The sequence below is a fragment of the Nerophis lumbriciformis genome, linkage group LG07 (genome assembly GCF_033978685.3).
Source record: "Nerophis lumbriciformis linkage group LG07, RoL_Nlum_v2.1, whole genome shotgun sequence".
Classification (NCBI taxonomy): Eukaryota; Metazoa; Chordata; class Actinopteri; order Syngnathiformes; family Syngnathidae; genus Nerophis; species Nerophis lumbriciformis.
Genome location: NC_084554.2, coordinates 7,743,437 through 7,762,617, shown reverse-complemented (window position 1 = coordinate 7,762,617; position 19,181 = coordinate 7,743,437). Strand labels below are relative to the sequence as shown.

The 19,181-nt window shown below is 41.3% G+C and overlaps 1 protein-coding gene across 1 annotated transcript; it reads right to left on the bottom strand.

Moving 5' to 3' along the window:
• Window positions 1–11,270: 11,270 nt before the first annotated feature.
• Window positions 11,271–17,028, bottom strand: LOC133609137 (class I histocompatibility antigen, F10 alpha chain-like). The gene is made up of 5 exons (XM_072913591.1): window positions 16,900–17,028; window positions 15,947–16,213; window positions 15,087–15,365; window positions 11,744–12,079; window positions 11,271–11,296 (listed from the first exon to the last, which is right to left on the bottom strand). The coding sequence occupies exons 1-5, from the start codon at window positions 16,952–16,954 to the stop codon at window positions 11,271–11,273; spliced, it is 963 nt and encodes a 320-aa protein (XP_072769692.1). The 5' UTR covers window positions 16,955–17,028.
• Window positions 17,029–19,181: the final 2,153 nt, after the last annotated feature.

Genomic DNA, 19,181 nt, shown 5'->3' with positions numbered 1-19,181 from the left:
TTCTTTTTTTAACCGTATACATATTATTAAAACGTTTTCACAAGCCATATCCAAACCGTGTCAATAAGCTGGACAGTATTAACAGTCAAGAACATCAGTATTTAGTGCATAAAAGAATGCATGACCTCAGCATCTCAAGTTGTACTTAGAACATTCACAGTATAGTTTCTTGCTAAAACAATTTAACATTAAGATTATCTGTACTTCTGTAACAATTCACAAGCAGAACACCTTCACCATAGTGTCTTTCAGTGTGTATATTTTGAAACATTTGAACTTAAACAACTCACAGATCCCTCCTTCTGACCAGCTGGAGCTTCACAGTGGGGCAATTTAGTGTGTATAAAACATAAAACAACTTCATTTACACACCAGAAACGATGACCTGGAGCTTTGTATAAAACCTGAAGAGGACAAACCGTTACAACATTCTGAAGAATTCCACTCAATGAACAATGTATAATGATTTTGAACAGACATAAAAAAAACCATCTAATTTTATATTTATTATAAGTTGTATGATTTAATTCAGATAATGATTACTTTTGTGAAGACCATTTTGAAAACTTCTGAATTCTAATTTGAGATCTTGTACATTAAACTTGGTACAATAGATGCATTTCCAGCCACATGTTTTTTATTGGCATTTCTAATTTGCATATAAAAAAACCTGAGTAGAACCACCAGAAATTAAAACAAACAAACAACAGTAATATGTTATATATATATATATAGAGTAAATGTTTTAATGCTTGTTTAAGGGGAGTATTTTTTGTTTGCATTGTTTTTTTTAGGGCAAACAGAAACACAAGACAGAAAGGCATCACTCTGTGGTGCTATGCTAATTGGCTATCCTGGGGCTCCTGCCAACTAGCTGCATGCTGGACCTCCACCTGACAACTGCTGGTTCAGTCAGTTCACATAAAAGTAAACCCAATTTAAGCTTGTACATCAGACTGATCCAAACCTGCTTTTAAACAATACTTACACAGTAGTCAGAGATTAGCTCCTGTCCACTCTCTCTCATGTAGTCTCCGTGGCATCTCAGAGTCACATCTCTCTTCATCACTGCAGAGGCACTTGGGTCCTAGAGTTAATAGAAGAAGAATAAATAAATGAATTTTGTTGGCAATTTTACTCCAAATCTGTGATACCGTTATTAGAGTTTTAAACTTGTAAACCACTTTGAACCCACCTGTATCAGTTCTATCAACAAGTTCTTGATGTGCTGACCAGTCACTCCTCCTTTTGCACCGAAGAGCTCCAGGAGTTTTGGAGTGTACCTGTCCAGTTGGGACATAAATGTTGATTCCAGTGGAACAGCTGTGCACCTTCAGAACTCTTCATTAAAGGGGAACATTATCACAATTTCAGAAGGGTTAAAACCATTAAAAATCAGTTCCCAGTGGCTTATTTTATTTTTCAAAGTTTTTTTCAAAATTTTACCCATCACGCAATATCCCTAAAAAAAGCTTCAAAGTGCCTGATTTTAACCATCGTTTGCCTGTGACGTCACATAGTGATGCCAACACAAACAAACATGGCGCATAGAACAGCAAGCTATAGCGACATTAGCTCGGATTCAGACTCGGATTTCAGCGGCTTAAGCGATTCAACAGATTACGCATGTATTGAAACGGATGGTTGTAGTGTGGAGGCAGGTAGCGAAAACGAAATTGAAGAAGAAACTGAAGCTATTGAGCCATATCGGTTTGAACCGTATGCAAGCGAAACCGACGAAAACGACACGACAGCCAGCGACACGGGAGAAAGCGAGGACGAATTCGGCGATCGCCTTCTAACCAACGATTGGTATGTGTTTGTTTGGCATTAAAGGAAACTAACAACTATGAACTAGGTTTACAGCATATGAAATACATTTGGCAACAACATGCACTTTGAGAGTGCAGACAGCCCAATTTTCATCAATTAATATATTCTGTAGACATACCCTCATCCGCGCTCTTTTCCTGAAAGCTGATCTGTCCAGTTTTGGAGTTGATGTCAGCAGGCCAGGGAAGCTAGGGTCAATATTCTTCTCTTGATCATCTTCGGTGGCATAAGGGACGGTGTGAGCCAAGACATCCAGGGGGTTTAGCTCGCTCGTCTGCGGGAACAAACTGCCGCCATTGCTTGCCGTGCTACCGAGGTCCTTTGTCCCTGAATTGCTCACACACTCCGGCAGATTCAATGGGGGTCTGGCGGCAGATTTCTTTGACTTTATCGTTGGAAATGCATCTGCTTTGAGTGTCGCAGGATATCCACACATTCTTGCCATCTCTGTCGTAGCATAGCTTTCGTCGGTAAAGTGTGCGGAACAAACGTCCAATTTCTTGCCACTTTCGCATCTTTGGGCCACTGGTGCAACTTGAATCCGTCCCCGTTCGTGTTGTTACACCCTCCGACAACACACCGACGAGGCATGATGTCTCCAAGGTACGGAAAACAGTCGAAAAAACGGAAAATAACAGAGCTGATTTGACTCGGTGTTTGAGAAAATGGCGGATTGCTTCCCGATGTGACGTCACGTTGTGACGTCATCGCTCCGAGAGTGAATAATAGAAAGGCGTTTAATTCGCCAAAATTCACCCATTTAGAGTTTGGAAATCGGTTAAAAAAAAAAAAGGTCTTTTTTCTGCAACATCAAGGTATATATTGACGCTTACATAGGTCTGGTGATAATGTTCCCCTTTAATCTGTAAGACAGCAAATGTTGACCGTTACTGATATTAAGGGTTTTATTATACATTTTCAGGCAAAAAGTGAGTCTAGTATGTCATGTCCAAGTCACAATGGAAACTTGGTCAGGAAAAATAGAATGATAAATCATTTACCTGGAATGGTTCGAAGAGGGCAGGCCATCTTTCCTTAAATTCTGCCACCCCAGGAGACTTGGCAACCACTTCCTGTCGTCTCCAATTGTATACGTTCTGGCCATCATATCATTGGTGCTCCTGGCACAGTCCTTTTACACAGGGGGCAGGTGAATGAAGGACTTACTTGAGGTGAGTTGAGGAATTTGACTTCTGGGTGGTATCTTGACAGATGAGAGCGAAAGGAAGTCCAGCATTTAAAGGAGCATGGGCAACCTACATGAATGCAAGGCAAGGCATGGCTGTGTCCAAAGGTCCCATGGTGCAGTCTGTAATGCTTTGAAAAATAACTCTTGGTTGGTACAACAGTGCTGCACAATTTACAGGTCCATCCCATCTGTCATTGTAGAGAGAGAGGAAAAAAAGACAAGTTATGGTTCATGTCTAACCTCTTGGATATATAAGCCTGATGAGAGCCCTTTATATCTGGTTTTTCTACACCCTAATATACTCAATTGCAGTGTTTCCTCTAGATTTTTCTGTAGCCGCAGTGGTCTAAGTTGGTAACCTAGCAACAGTAGGGGGGTCCGGGGGCATGCCCCCACGGAAGAAAAATTTGAAAAATGACCCTTTAAATGGTGACTACTGGTGAGATTTTGGGGGGGAAATGTTGAGATTGAGACTTACACAATGAGTGTTATTCTTACAATAGTGTGTGTAGGAGTGTGCATGGACAGCAGGTCTGAGGGGGCGTCAGATAGCTCTGTCAAGTGTACCTTGCTAGCAACTTTTAATGCAAGCTAGTGAAGCAGCTTTAATGTAGGGCTGTGTCACGCCAAATTTTTTCCCCCTACATAAACCTCCCCCCCCCCCATTTACTTCCGGGGTCATTTCCTCTTACGTCATTGACAGCGATCGATGACACTTCGGCTTTGACTGCCCGTCGCTGGGAGGATACTTGTTTTTTTGTTTTTTTTATAATATAGCGTTAACAAAACGTCTGTATTAATCGGACAAATTAACTTGAGGATATTCCTGACTGCACATTTGACGGAGAATTAATTTTTGATTCGTTTTCCACGGGTCAACACTACTTCAGGGTTAATTTTTCTTTCAGACGGATGGGTTTTAGGTTGATATTGTTGGCAAACACGATTTACTGAGATTCACTCTAACTTCGAGTAAGAACATACCTTTACTGTATGCGGCTGGTCCGTGGTAGCCCAGTATTGAGACGTGAGTAGGAGCAGTTTTTAGCAAATAATAAAAATAATTGCCAACAACCCCGATAATAACCCTGACATGACTTTGAATTCTCTACAATTATAAACTTTGCCCTCCGTGTCAAGTCACTTTCCGTAATGAGCCAATTATCAGTTGAGGTATAATTGAAGCTGCCTAATAATAAGTATATGCCCAATTGTTTGTCCATAATGTAAATAGCACTGCACATATGTACCTCAGTGAAGTCAGGTGACCCGTGGTCAGACAAACGACAATATTTAGAATAAGAACATAAAAATAAAGAAAATACTTGGGTATTTCTTCAAGACTTTAAAATGAGGCAAAAAACTGCAATGTAAAATGATTTTTTATTGTTTACAAATTTTTTGTTCCAAACATTGTTAAAGTACAGACATTTAACAGTATTATATATTAATTAATATTTTTTGCACGTTACCACGAAGACAGAAGTTCCCAGCAGCGGCCCTAACACTCCGCCTGGAATTTTTCGAAGCCTGCTGGTGTTTGACATAAGTCCCCTGGGAAAGATAAAGACAAATGTAATTCAGTGACACCACCATTTTCAGGAGTAGTGATGGGTCCGGCAACACCGATGCATCGGCGCATGCGTCGAGCTCAAAGAGCGAAACCCTGTGTCGGTGCGCGTACCGCTTTTAGAAAGTCACGTGACCGATCATGAGCTGTTTTGGTCACGTGACCGATACGCGAACTGTGTCGCACTGACGCCTCCTCTGTGCCCTGTGAGCGGGTCTTTTCTACAGCCGGAGAAATAATAACTAAGAAGAGAAATCGTCTAAAATGTAATACGTCAGAAAAACTTTTTTTTTTTTTTTTTTAATAAAAATGTGTAAAAAAATTAAATTAAAAAAATTCCCAGTCCACAATCATCCACAACACGTTCTCTTAGATTTCCATGTTATGATACATGTTCACATTATTTATTGACTGTATCTAAAAAAGATAAAAATATATTTTTATTTAAATGAAGATATGAAATAATCCTAAATGAAATACAATGACTTGGTTTATATTATTGGCCTGTTCTAAAAATAGCTCAAAGAGCAGCACTTACCAGTGAGCTGCTTCAATTTTTTAAATTTTATTTATTTACTAGCAAGCTGGTCTCGCTTTGCTCGACATTTTTAATTCTAAAAGAATCAAAACTCAAAAAGAATTTGAAAATATTTTAAAGACTTGGTTTTCACTTGGAATAAGCGGTAGAAAATGGATGGATGGATGGGTCTTCACTTGTTTAAATAAATTCATTTATTTTTTTTACTTCTTATTACTTTTAGAAATACAATTTTAGAGAAATACAACCTTAATGATTTTAGGATTTTTAAACAAATATACCTTTTTTTTTACCTTTTAAATTTCTTCCTCTTCTTTCCTGACAATTTAAATCAATGTTCAAGTAAATGTATTTATTTTTTATTGTAAAGAATAATATTTTAGCTTCTGTTTTTTCGATGAAGAATATTTGTGAAATATTTCTTCAAACTTACTATGATTAAAATTCAAAAAAAATATTCTGGCAAATCTAGAAAATCTGTAGAATCAAATTTAAATCTTATTTCAAAGTATTTTGAATTTCTTTTAAAATTTTTGTTCTGGAAAATCTAGAAGAAATACTGATTTGTCTTTGTTAGAAATATAGCTTGGTCCAATTTGTTAAATATTCTAACAAAGTGCAGATTGGATTTTAACCAATTTAAAACATGTCATCAAAATTCTAAAATGTATCTTAATCAGGAAAAATTACTAATGATGTTCCATAAATCCTTTTTTTAATTTTTTCAAAAAGATTCAAATAAGCTAGTTTTTCTCTTTTTTCCGGTTGAATTTTGAATTTTAAAGAGTCGAAATTGAAGAAACTATGTTTCAAAATTTTATTTTAAATTGTTTTCGTGTTTTCTCCTCTTTTAAACCGGTTTTTTTTTCATCATTTATTCTCCAAAAAACCTTCCGTAAAAGGAAAAAAAAATGTACGACGGAATGACAGACAGAAATACCCATTTTTTTATATATATAAATTTATTTTGCTATTCTTGTTTAAATCACTTATGTGTAACTTACAAATGACAATATATTTATTTGTGTATCAAACTGGTAGCCCTTCGCATTAATCAGTACCCAAGAAGTTGTTTTTGGTTTCAAAAAGGTTGGTGACCCCTGTACTAGGGCATAAAATCAGTGTTAGTTGGGTCGGTCCATAGGTTGCCTGTAGGGATTTTTAATGTCCAGCAGATGTCAGTATTTAGTGACACAGTATCGACACAGTATCAATACAGTTTTGCAATGTGTCGAAACGCTTCATGATGCCTCATCAACCCATCACTATTCAGGAGATTTGGATTCTATCGATCGCTGTCAATGACGTAAGAGGAAATGACCCCAGGAGTAAGAAGGTTTTTGTAGGGGGAATAAATTTGGTGTGACAGCTGCAACTAACGATTCATTTGATAATCGATTAATCTGTCGATTATTACTTCGATTAATAATCGGATAAAAGAGAAACTACATTTCTATTCTTTCCGGTATTTTATTGAAACAAACCAGCATACTGGCACCATGTTCTGGACATTGGGGGTGCAGCATACAGCAATAACAACACAGAAATGTAACTCATCAGATCAGAACTGAATCAAATATTGTACACGTTTCTGTTGTGAATAATAAAGGATTAATTTTAGGCTGCCTCTGAATAATAACATGAAATATTCCAGCACCTTCATAACGTTTAGTTATACTAAAGCAGGGGTGGGCAATTAATGTTTACCGGGGGCCGCATGAGCAACCCGAGCACTGCTGGAGGGCCACACCGACAATATTTCAATTACATTTTGCTCAAATTATTTTTGATATACCGTAAGATAAATAATAATAATAATAATATTTTCATTTAACCTAACTTATCTTTATACAAAAGCAGATGGCTTTTGATGGTTTTATTTTTAACACTTTCTTACACAACACTCCCTGGTGTATATTACAATGCAAAAATTTAAATTTCTGTCACTTTATCCTGCATCCTCTTTGTTGTGAACGTAGCACACCTGTAAGGTGATTGGCGAAGAAGGAGGAAGCGTTGCTGTTGCGGAAATGATGAGTGAGAATAGACGTGCGTGTGGAAAGAACGAGATAAGTTGAGCTGTGTTAGTATAGGTTGCTCAATAAAAGTTTAAAAAGAGCGTCAGACTTGGTGTGCACTTCTTCTGGACGCTACAATTGGTGTCAGAAGTGGGATGAAATGCCTCCAAGTTCGCCTTGCCATCAAACCTGGGAGTCTTCATTGAGGGCGGAATCCCCCCATGCCAAGCAGCGTGCACTGCACCTGTCGATGCTGCCTCTCTCCTTCCACCCTCTCTCTATCTCTTTGTGTGAATCCCGGACGTGAGCTCGTCGCAGACATCCCCTCCCGTTCAATCTTGACAAAGTCGCCAGGAAACGTCGTGGCACGTACCTCCCGATGACGTAGCAGGCTGAGCACACAAGTTTTACTTCTGACACCAATTGTAGCGTCCAGAAGAAGTGCACACCAAGTCTGACGCTCTTTTTAAACGTTTATTAAGCAGCCTATACTAACACAGCTCAACTTATCTCGTTCCTTCCACACGCACGTCTATCCTCACTCCTCATTTCCGCAACTCAAGAACACAACATCAACTTCAGCAGGTCGTTACAATATATTCTTTGAACACAGCAACATGTGTACCACAAATTAAGCACACGGCTTTACCTTTCATTTCTGTGAAGAAATACTTGGCAGTCCATGTCTTGTTGAAAACACGCCATTCGTCATCAACTTTTCTTTTTTTAGCGTCAAAATAAAAGCAGCACAGTTGCATTGCACGCACGACATAGATGTATTTTTTTTTTTTATTTTGTAATTTGGGATTGCCGCTGTTCACATTCACTCACAATCACACACGCGCATACGTCCGCACGGAAGTAATACAAATAACGCTTTTCAAAACAAAAGCAGCACCGTCGTATTGCACACTCGAGATAGATACTTTTTTAAATTTATTTGGTAATTTATGATTGGCCTCACGCGGGCCGGACAGGGACTTACAAAGGGCCGGATGTGGCCCGCGGGCCGCAGAATGCCCAGGTCTGTACTAAAGCGTCACTCAAATCTAAATATATTTATATAGCTTTACATTGATCCATTATGAAACCAACCTGAGATATTTCTGGCCGTTACGTTTATTTCCAAATTGCTAACCTTGCGTTTTCTCTCTCAAAACGGAGTCAAATGTGCCGGAGACACATTATCAGCCCCGCGTTGCAACAAAGGCATAACGTTAACGTTACTCCCAAAAAAGCTGAACTCATGAATGCTTGTTGCCACTATGGACTTAAAAAGTTACGTAGCGTGAGTTCTTCCCTTCATCCATGGCTCCAACATGTTTCCTTTTCAGCTGCTCCTGAAGCAATGTTGTACTTCCGTGCCATTTTGCAGGAAACGCTCTTCTTTGAAGTCTTTAAAGTGAAGTGTTCCCACACTTTTGACGACTTAGGTCGTACACTTTTCTCCATCGAAGCAATAACCTCAAGATGTTTCTCCGCTGAACTATCCGTACGGTTTTCCTGCGCCATTTTCGAATGTTCCAGCAAAGGAGACGGCGTCGTCACGTGAGCTGCACATGACACATCATTGGCTGGCTTACCTCCACCTCATGAGACGTAACCTCAGCGCTGATTTGTACTGTTTTTGTACTTATTTTGATTATTGTTTCTCAGCTGTTTGTAAATGTTGCAGTTTATAAATAAAGGTTTATAAAACAAAAAAATTAAAAATTAAAAATAAGCCACCGCGCATGCGCATAGCATAGTTCCAATGAATGATGACTAATTAATCGCCAACTATTTAAAACATCGATTAGTTGTTGCAGCCCTACTTTAATGTGGCTGCTTATAAACTGAAGGATAAAATGTTAAACTACCACGCAAAGAAAACGCTAACTATAAACTGCACAGCTATAAACAATGTTTGGTTGAAGTTAATGAGCTGTTGGAGGTAAGAGCACATTCGAAATGGCGGTCGGCGGGAAAAGTAGCAAACTAAATATAACGTTGAAACATGCTTTTGAAAATGTATATATTTCAATCCTGGCAAATACTGACTTTTAACAATATAAATTGTTACTTACATGAGTTCTGTAAAGTGTTTTCCTTGGGCTCCGTGAAGAAACGTGTCTGGGCTTGTTCTTCCACAGCTGCATGCAGGTGGGCGGGTCCTGACGTTTTAGGTTCTGATATAAACCTTTGAACTGAGTTTTGCTAAATCAATTTATGTTGGAAGTCCAATAAAATTAATTTTATCACATAAAAAAGTAAGTTACGAAAATATTCACACTTTTAAATATATAAATAAATTGATTTATTGGAATAAACATACTTTTAAAAATAAAGTAAAAAGGACAATACCACTGAAAGAGTTTTTACAGTGTACGTCACTTCAAACATTTGACTTCAAAATATTTTTCCGGGAAAATATTGGATATTTTGTGTTTGCCTTAAAAACAAAAGGTTTTTGACTAAAAGGGCAAAAACAAATAAAAAATGAAGAAGCTGTCACGTACTCGCATGGCTGCTCTAGTTGTGACCCCAAGATGCAGGAGACAGGAGGACGACGTACAGGTGAGAGTCTTTTAATTCCCACAGGGAGCACAAGGAGGTGCAGCAGGGAAGTGCACAGAAGCATAAGCAGCATACAGCAAACCAGAGTAACCTTTAACAAAACAATCCTTGAGCCCTGACTGGAGGGCGAGGCAGGCATAAATAGAAGCCAGCTGGTTAGTTCAAGTTAAAGTAGCAATGATTGTCACACACACACTAGGTGTGGTGAGATTATCCTCTGCATTTGACCCATCACCCTCACCCCATGACCAGGTGTGGCCAGGCTGCCAATCAGCGACAGGTGAGGAGGAAAAAGCGCTCAGGGAGACAAACAGGAAGTGGGACCAAAATAAGAGCGCTGACTAGGAGATAAACACAAACGCAAACAGACCATGTGACACCTGACGTGACAGGTCGTCACAGAAACGAGGGATGGATCCGAAGTTTATCGAGACTTAAGTGTTGAAAGTAAAAAAATAAATACATTTTTAACATTTTTATGCCATTTTTTAAATTGTCATTGCTCAAAATTGAATGAATTAAAATCAATGATGTTATGAATTTTTGACCTATTTAAGATTGCAATTACGTTTAGTAAAAATTATTATTTAGTGGTTTTGCCATAACAAAACAGGGTTTTGACAAAAAGGGCATCAAAAATTAAAAAAAGAATATGATATGGACAGATAAACCTGAAACTGATCTAGGGATTTAAGTGTTGAATGAAAAAATACAAGATAAATAAAAATGAGCTATTTCTACCATTATTATGAGCGAGAGCCTTCCTGGTCGCCAAGAAAGCAGTGCGAGGCGAGTGGAGAACAAACGGATTTATTGACAGAGATGTGACACAATGTGATATTGATCATAAGCAGCGGCCATTCAAAGAAAGAAGAAATCCTCGTCATGATGTCAAGGCCATTAAACGTGAGCCCCGAATGATTTTCTAGCCACCAACGTTTGATGTTGAAAGTATTTTAACGGCCAAAGAAGAATAGATGGAATAGCGTGAGGAGCAGTGGGATGAAGAACAAAGCACATCTCCATGACGTCCCTCAGCGATGGAGACATCTCTCTGTGTTCCAGTGCACAAAGCATCCTGGAGGAAGAAGATGACTCAGCACATTCCCAACAGAAGCAAGTTGAACATCATCTTCACACAAGAACATTTGGAGGTGCAGACTTACTCAGCCTTCAGCCGCCACCTTCTTGAGCTGCGGGACAAACGTAAACGGTGAAGGAAGAACATCCAGAAGGTGCCTCGTCACTCACATCAGATCTTTGAGGTGTGACTTGGAAACATGAAGAAGCAGAGTGCTGCTCTTCTACTTCCTGACTAGGATACCTTCTTGATGAGTCAGCACACTTGAGGTCTCATTTGGCTGATCCTCATCATGAGGACTCATGTCAAACGTGAGATATGCCACACTTTGTATTGCGTGTGCTCACAGGAGGGTCTTTTATTGTGAAGGAGTCAGCTCAAGTTGGGATTTTCAGGCTAAACTTGTAACAAAGGTCCACATCAGACCTCCATGTGAGTGACGCTTCACCACGGCTTTGTTTCTTGCGGCTCAAAGAAAAGATGTTTTACTTACGAGCTGCATCGTACTGGGCTGAAATGAAAGTGAAACAAGGTGAAATGGACTTTTTCCTCACGTGTTTCTATGTGAGAGTGTGCGCTCTGTCTCTGTGGATCTTTGAGTGTTTGGCTGGAAGGCAACTAAAACATGCAGCCCGGATGAAAGCATCAACTCACGGCCTGGACCGAGAAGAAGAAGAAGAAGAAGAAGAAGACGGAGGACATTGGTGTCCCTCACCTTGTCTGTTTCTGTGACGCCTGACCATGACGATGATGATGGCCGCCAGGACGGCCGCCACAGCGACGACCGCCGCCGTGGCAGCGAGGGCGACGCTCCAGTTGTCTGTGGAGAGCAAAAAAGCACAAGTGGAGTGACAAAGCATGAAGAGGAAACCTTCATGACTACTTTGCATGCAGACGTCAAGCGTTGTCATGGTGACATGGATCAATAATGGTGACAGGTGGACTTGTGATGGGAAACATCTCCAACTAAATGTGTCTTTCTCACCTTCATGGCTTGCGTTGCTCAGGATGCTTCTTCTCTCCAGCTTGGTGACCAGGTCCTCCTTGACGCCAGACAGCCGGAACACACATTCGTACTTGCCCTCCACCTCGGCCGTCACCTCCACTTTCAGCTCCACCGACATCTGGAAGGTTCCGTCGTGGTTGGGGAGCAGCTCTCCGTGCTCCACGTCCTCGAAGATCTGCTCGCCGTCTTTCCTCCAAAACAGGTCGGCTAAGTCGGGGTAGAAACCTGTCGCCATGCAGGTGACTGGAGAGGATGGCGTCTTCTGGAGGAGGAACACCTCTGGAAGCTCTGCACAGGAAGTGATGTCACGTGTGAACAGAAGACAACGTGGGGAGAAGGTGTGGATGGAAATAAAGATGGAGAGAAGGTGTGGATGGACGTAAAGATGGAGAGAAGGTGTGGATGGAGGTAAAGATGGAGAGAAGGTGTGAATGGAAGTAAAGATGGAGAGAAGATGAGAACGGAGGTTAAGATGGAGAGACGGTATGGACGGAGCTTAAGATGGAGAGAAAGTGTGAATGGAAGTAAAGATAGAGAGAAGGTGTGGATGGAAGTGAAGATGGACAGAAGGTGTGGATGGAGGTAAAGATGAGAGAAGGTGTGGATGGAAGTAAAGATGGAGAGAAGGTGTGGATGGACGTAAAGATGGAGAGAAGGTGTGGATGGAGGTAAAGATGGAGAGAAGGGGTGGATGGAGGTAAAGATGGAGAGAAGGTGTGGATGGAGGTAAATATGGAGAGAAGGTGTGGATGGAGGTAAAGATGGAGAGAAGGTGTGGATGGAGGTAAAGATGGAGAGAAGGTGTGGGTGAACGTAAAGATGGAGAGAGGGTGTGGATGGACGTAAAGATGGAGAGAAGGTGTGGATGGAGGTAAAGATGGAGAGAAGGTGTGGATGGAGGTAAAGATGGAGAGGAGGTGTGGGTGGAGGTAAAGATGGAGAGAAGGTGTGGATGGAGGTAAAGATGGAGAGAAGGTGTGGATGGAGGAAACGATCGAGAGACGGTGTGGATGGAGGTAAAGATGGAGAGAAGGTGTGGATGGAGGTAAAGATGGAGAGAAGGTGTGGATGGAGGAAACGATCGAGAGACGGTGTGGATGGAGGTAAAGATGGAGAGAAGGTGTGGATGGAGGTAAAGATGGAGAGAAGGTGTAGATGGAGGAAACGATCGAGAGACGGTGTGGATGGAGGTAAAGATGGAGAGAAGGTGTGGATGGAGGTAAAGATGGAGAGGAGGGGTGGATGGAGGTAAAGATGGAGAGAAGGTGTGGATGGAGGTAAATATGGAGAGAAGGTGTGGATGGAGGTAAAGATGGAGAGAAGGTGTGGATGGACGTAAAGATGGAGAGAGGGTGTGGATGGACGTAAAGATGGAGAGAAGGTGTGGATGGAGGTAAAGATGGAGAGAAGGGGTGGATGGAGGTAAAGATGGAGAGAAGGGGTGGATGGAGGTAAAGATGGAGAGAAGGTGTGGATGTGTTACAGCGCACGCGCAGTCTACTTCTCCCTTCTCTGCGGGAGCACTTGGAGGAGCCGATGACAGCGCGCTCGGACACGCCCCTGCTCGCGCTGAGCGCAGCACGCCCACGCAGCGACAAGCCTGCACACCTGGGACTGATGAGGGCGAGATGTATAAAAGACCAGTGGACCCAAGGATCGGGGCGGGAACTTAGCTTTCTCATGGTGTACCGTAAGCAACAAGCTTTATGCTATATTCGTGTTTCCTCTCCGTGCCTTGATTTGTCCCTTGTCTTCTCCCGTGTCCCCGCAGTACCCTTCGTCACCTGGAAAGTGAGCTGTGCGTCTCATTTTCCCCTGGATCTCCCTCTGGACTCTGACTGCTTCCTTCGTTCCTCGACCTCTTGCTCGCCCCTGGATTCCGACGCCTCTCTCTCGCCCCGGATAACCTGCCTGCCCCATGGACTTCCTCGTATCTCGTTCAACACGTTGGTAACACTCACTTCAGTTAACTACACACATAGTCTTACACCACACACTCTTGTATTCTAGTTCACACTCCATTTCCTTAGTTTAGTAGTATTGTTTGTTATTATTTATATATATATATATGTTGACTATATATATATATATATATATATATATATATATATATATATATATATATATATATATATATATATATATATATATAATAAATAATTGTATATACTGCCCCCTGGTGTCTGTTTGCCGTCACCTCCTCTCAGTAAACACAACAGTAAGTTCCCGCCAAAATTATTAAGGACCTGACGGCACAGTTCCTTAGCCCCACCCCTAGTGACTTTCGTTCCGGCTCCTGTGACATTTTTTTTTTTTTTTCTGCCTCTTGCCCCATTCACCATGTCTTTTTCTTTTTTTCGCTCCACACCGGAGGAGTTGTCGTGTCCTGCCAAACTGTCGTGGAAAGGCATGTTTAGCAGTGATGTGAGCAAGGAGGAATTTACCCGTCGCCTGGACACCCTCCTCCCACCCTTAGTGACTGTTCCTCAGCCAGAGAGAAGCGTCTGGCATCCGCTTTCGGAGAGGGGGGGGTAGTACTGGTGGCTGTGCTGATGGGGTGGCGCAGCTGCACCAAGACAGGCTACCCTCTGCCAGACTAATTCCATCTGTCTTCCGCTTTTCCCAGCCGCAACCACCAGTCCCCTGGCTAGCGTCCGAGCTAGCACCAGCCCCCTGGCTAGCGTCTGAGCTAGCACCTGTCCCCTGGCTAGCGTCTGAGCTAGCACCTGTCCCCTGGCTAGCGTCTGAGCTAGCACCTGTCCCCTGGCTAGCGTCTGAGCTAGCACCTGTCCCCTGGCTAGCGTCTGAGCTAGCACCTGTCCCCGAGCTAGCGTCTGAGCTAGCACCTGTCCCCGAGCTAGCACTTGTCCCTGAGCTAGCGTCCGAGCTAGCACTTGTCCCCGAGCTAGCGTCCGAGCTAGCACTTGTCCCCGAGCTAGCGTCCGAGCTAGCACTTGTCCCCGAGCTAGCGTCCGAGCTAGCACTTGTCCCCGAGCTAGCGTCAGAGCTAACACCAGTCCCTCGGCTAGCGTCAGAGCTAGCACCAGTCCCTCGGCTAGCGTCAGAGCTAGCACCAGATGGAGGAAACGATCGAGAGACGGTGTGGATGGAGGTAAAGATGGAGAGAAGGTGTGGATGGAGGTAAAGATGGAGAGAAGGTGTGGTTGGAGGTAAAGATGGAGAGAAGGTGAGAGAAAGAGAAAAGAGTATAAAGAGACAGAGTGTAATGTCAGTAATGTTCCTATAGGGGGAGTGCTAACATGTTAAAAGGTGAAAGTACAAGGTGTGCTTCTACCTGTTCTCATTAGGACCTTCTTCCCATTCTTCACATACTTCTTCAAGTAAGAAGGACAATGCTCAGTGTAATAATACTTCTGGTGGTCTAGTATAAATATGTTCTGGTCCCACTTGAGTTTGTCAGGGAAAGCTTGTGGTTTTGCTGCAGTATATGTCCATGTCTTCATGTCCAACGATATGAAATCTTCTCCATCATAACCTTGCTGATGCCAACCTTTAACCTCATCAGTCTCATCATTCCATTCACATCCTGACATCCACTGGACAATGTGAACACCTGAGACACACAAAGTGTTGTAGAGCAGTCACACACACACACACACACACACACACACACACACACACACACACACACACACACACACACACGCGCACACACACACACACACACACACAAACACAAACACACAAACACACTCACACACACATACAAACACACAAACACGAACACACACACACAAACACACACACACACACACAAACACACACACACACACACAAACACACACACACACACTCACACACACATACACGCATACACAAACACACAGACACACAAACACACACACAAACACACTCACACACACACACACACAAACACAAAGACACACACAAACACAAACACACACACACACACATACACACACACACACACACAAACACACACACACACACACACACACACACACACACACACACACACACACACACACACACACACACACACACAGTATTTGTGTAGGTTATTATGGGATGGACAGAGACAAGGTATATCAGTGCAGTAATGTGTGTTTTACTACAGTATAACAAGAGTACATCAAATATATTGAAGTAGTAGAAAGTTCAACATAAACAAACCTCCAGTTTGGTTGAAAAGCTTCTTAAGAACTTCAAGGTTGTGTTTGGTAATTAACTCATTACGAACATTGATATCTGTTACTCTCTGCCAGTATTTTGGATCCTCTGCTGTGATTTTGTTCATCCAGTCCTGTTTGGATTCTGTTTTCCTGATGTTGCTGTCATAGTAACTAATCTCAACTCCATCAACATAACCAACAATCACAACCTCTGGGAAGTTTGGAACTTGAGAGGACGCAGTTTCGAAATACTGCAGCGTGTGAATCACTGAAAGAAGAACACAACAACAAGATGACTTTTTATTATTTAGTTTCATGTTCAACAATCTTGCACTGTGAATATTTGAGCTCATTCAGTCTTCAGTGGGGTCTTAAAGTCAACATCAAACACTGCTAGATATCACAGTCAAGACTCACATGGTGTTCTATGACAAGTACAACACATGAATAATATATTTTATTATTGGACATCTGTTGACACTTTGAACATTTTGAAAATAAACATATCTTTTCTCCAATGGAGGCTGAATATGAACACAAGCTGTTCTGCCCATTTGATGTCGACTCTTACTGACACCTTGTGGCGGGATGATGTTACTACACTTGATTACTTTCTGACACTTCCGTGGTTGAAGATTTCAGGAAGTCAGTGTTCCTTCTTACAAGCCTTGGAAAAATAAGTCTTTCAACAAGAAAAAACTGAAGCGAAAACAAATAAAGGATTTCTCTGCTTCTAGAACTTTCTTGGAACACTTTGAATATTTTGTTGAGTGATAAAGAAAAAAGGAAAACAATAAAATATGTTTAAAAAGAACCAGGATGAAGTAATAAAGAGCTTGAATAATATAAGAATGAATATAATTAATAAGTAATAGAAACTCTCAGAAGTCAAATAAGTGAAGGCACAAAGAGAATTGATGAATAATCATTTATAAAGTTATAAAAAGGACTTACCAGGCGTCACGCTGTGCATTTGCATGACCAGAAGAACGAATAAAAACAAGTTCATGATGTCAGCACGAAAAAAAAAGATGTTTGTCACTTTTAATCCCGCAGAGAAAGACAAAAGTGACGAACACTCGCTTGACTCGCAAACAGGACAAATGAAGCAGGAAATGTCGAGGCTCTTTTAATAATGCTCCACTTGAGCCAATGAGGAGTCAGCATTCCATTTCGCGTCACTGTTACTAGGGAAGACCAAACGCTATTGTGAAGAGAAAAGTGGCAGCAGTCAACTAACAAGAAGTCTTCTACTGGACTCACTAGAGAGCGCCCCTTGTGGCCACGTCAGGTAAATGCTTGTGTGGCTTTTCTGGGAAATCACGTGACTTGACAAACAAAAGGTGTGTCAAGTTTGCCGCCAAACTTGGAAAGAAAAGAAAGAAAGAGGAATGAAGGTGAGATTTAGAGTTGAAAGTAATGACATCCAATCAGTGATGGTATTGTAGTCCTCTCAAGAAAGCATCAATACAAATAATGATTGATAAGTGGCTACTTCTTTTTATTTCCTCCATTATTGGCGCAGTGGAAGAGTGGCCGTGCGCGACCCGAGGGTCCCTGGTTCAATCCCCACCTAGTACCAACCTCGTCATGTCCGTTGTGTCCTGAGCAAGACACTTCACCCTTGCTCCTGATGGGTGCTGGTAGCGCCTTGCATGGCAGCTCCCTCCATCAGTGTGTGAATGTGTGTGTGAATGGGTAAATGTGGAAGTAGTGTCAAAGCGCTTTGAGTACCTTGAAGGTAGAAAAGCGCTATACAAGTACAACCCATTTATCATTTATCATTTATTATGTCTCCCAAGCGGGGTAACGAGCAGAGGTGGGTAGTAACGCGCTACATTTACTCCGTTACATCTACTTGAGTAACTTTTGGGATAAATTGTACTTCTAAGAGTAGTTTTAATGCAACATACTTTTACTTTTACTTGAGTATATTTTATAGAGAAGAAACGCTACTTTTACTCCGCTACTTTTACTCCGCTACTTTTACTCCGCTACTTTTATCTACATTCATCTCGCTACTCGCTACTAATTTTTATCGATCTGTTAATGCACGCTTTGTTTGTTTTGGTCTGTCAGACAGACCTTCAAAGTGCCTGCCTTACTGGTGACGTTTCACTTCGTTCCACCAATCAGATGCAGTCACTGGTGACATTGGACCAATCAAACAGAGCCAGGGGTCACATGACCTGACTTAAACAAGTTGAAAAACTTATTGGGGTGTTACCATTTAGTGGTCAATTGTACGGAATATGTACTGTACTGTGCAATCTACTAATACAAGTTCCAATCAATCAATCAAAAGTGTGAAGGAAAAAAGAATTTTTTTTATTTCAACCGTACACCCCGTCAAAAGCCTAAAGACTGACTGCACAGTTCCTGTCTTCACAATAAAAGTGCCGCTCCATCGCGCCTGCGCTTTCAAAATAAGAGTCTCCGAAAGCCTGCGCAAACAAGCTAGCAAGCTACGGAGTTTGCCGCCAATGTATTTCTTGTAAAGTGTATAAAAAACGAATATGGAAGCTGGACATATAAGATGCCAAAAACCAACCACTTTCATGTGGTATTAGACAGAAAGGAGGAACTTTTTTTCTCCTCCATTTGAAAACGTGGACGTTTGTCATCACTACTGTCTGATTACAATCAATGCAAGTCATAAGAATCAGGTAATACACCAACTTATATTCTTGTCTTCATGAAAGAAAGGAATCTATATGTGTTAAACATGCATGTATATTCATTAAAACACTATTAACATGTAAAAACAAAAACGGCAAAACAAATAAATATAAATTATATACTGTATATATCAATGTATGTATATATATATATATATATATATATATATATATATATATATATATATATATATATATATATATATATATATATATATATATATGATATGTGTGTGTATGTTACTCATCAGTTACTCAGTACTTGAGTAGTTTTTTTACAACATACTTTTTACTTTTACTTAAGTAAATATTTGGGTGACTACTCCTTACTTTTACTTGAGTAATAAATCTCTAAAGTAACAGTACTCTTACTTGAGTACAATTTCTGGCTACTCTACCCACCTCTGGTAACGGGACACACTTCGGCCTCGCATGGGTTGGATTCCCGGCCAGGGTTGCATCAGGAAGTTTCATCCTGAGTAAAAAGTCAGCAGAAAGCATTCATGCCATTGACTGGCTGTGGCCAAAGTGCTGAACGTGGGGGAAAAGTGTGAGGCA

Bases quoted from the DNA above. Each gene is read 5' to 3' on its own strand.
- LOC133609137 (XM_072913591.1), bottom strand. From the start codon at position 16,954: ATGAACTTGTTTTTATTCGTTCTTCTGGTCATGCAAATGCACAGCGTG. The intron at 16,214-16,899 runs GTAAGTCCTTTT...TTCTTCTTTCAG, and splicing joins AATGCACAGCGTGACGCCTG to TGATTCACACGCTGCAGTAT. The intron at 12,080-15,086 runs GTAGAAGCACAC...CTTCCTGTGCAG, and splicing joins GAAGGTCCTAATGAGAACAG to AGCTTCCAGAGGTGTTCCTC.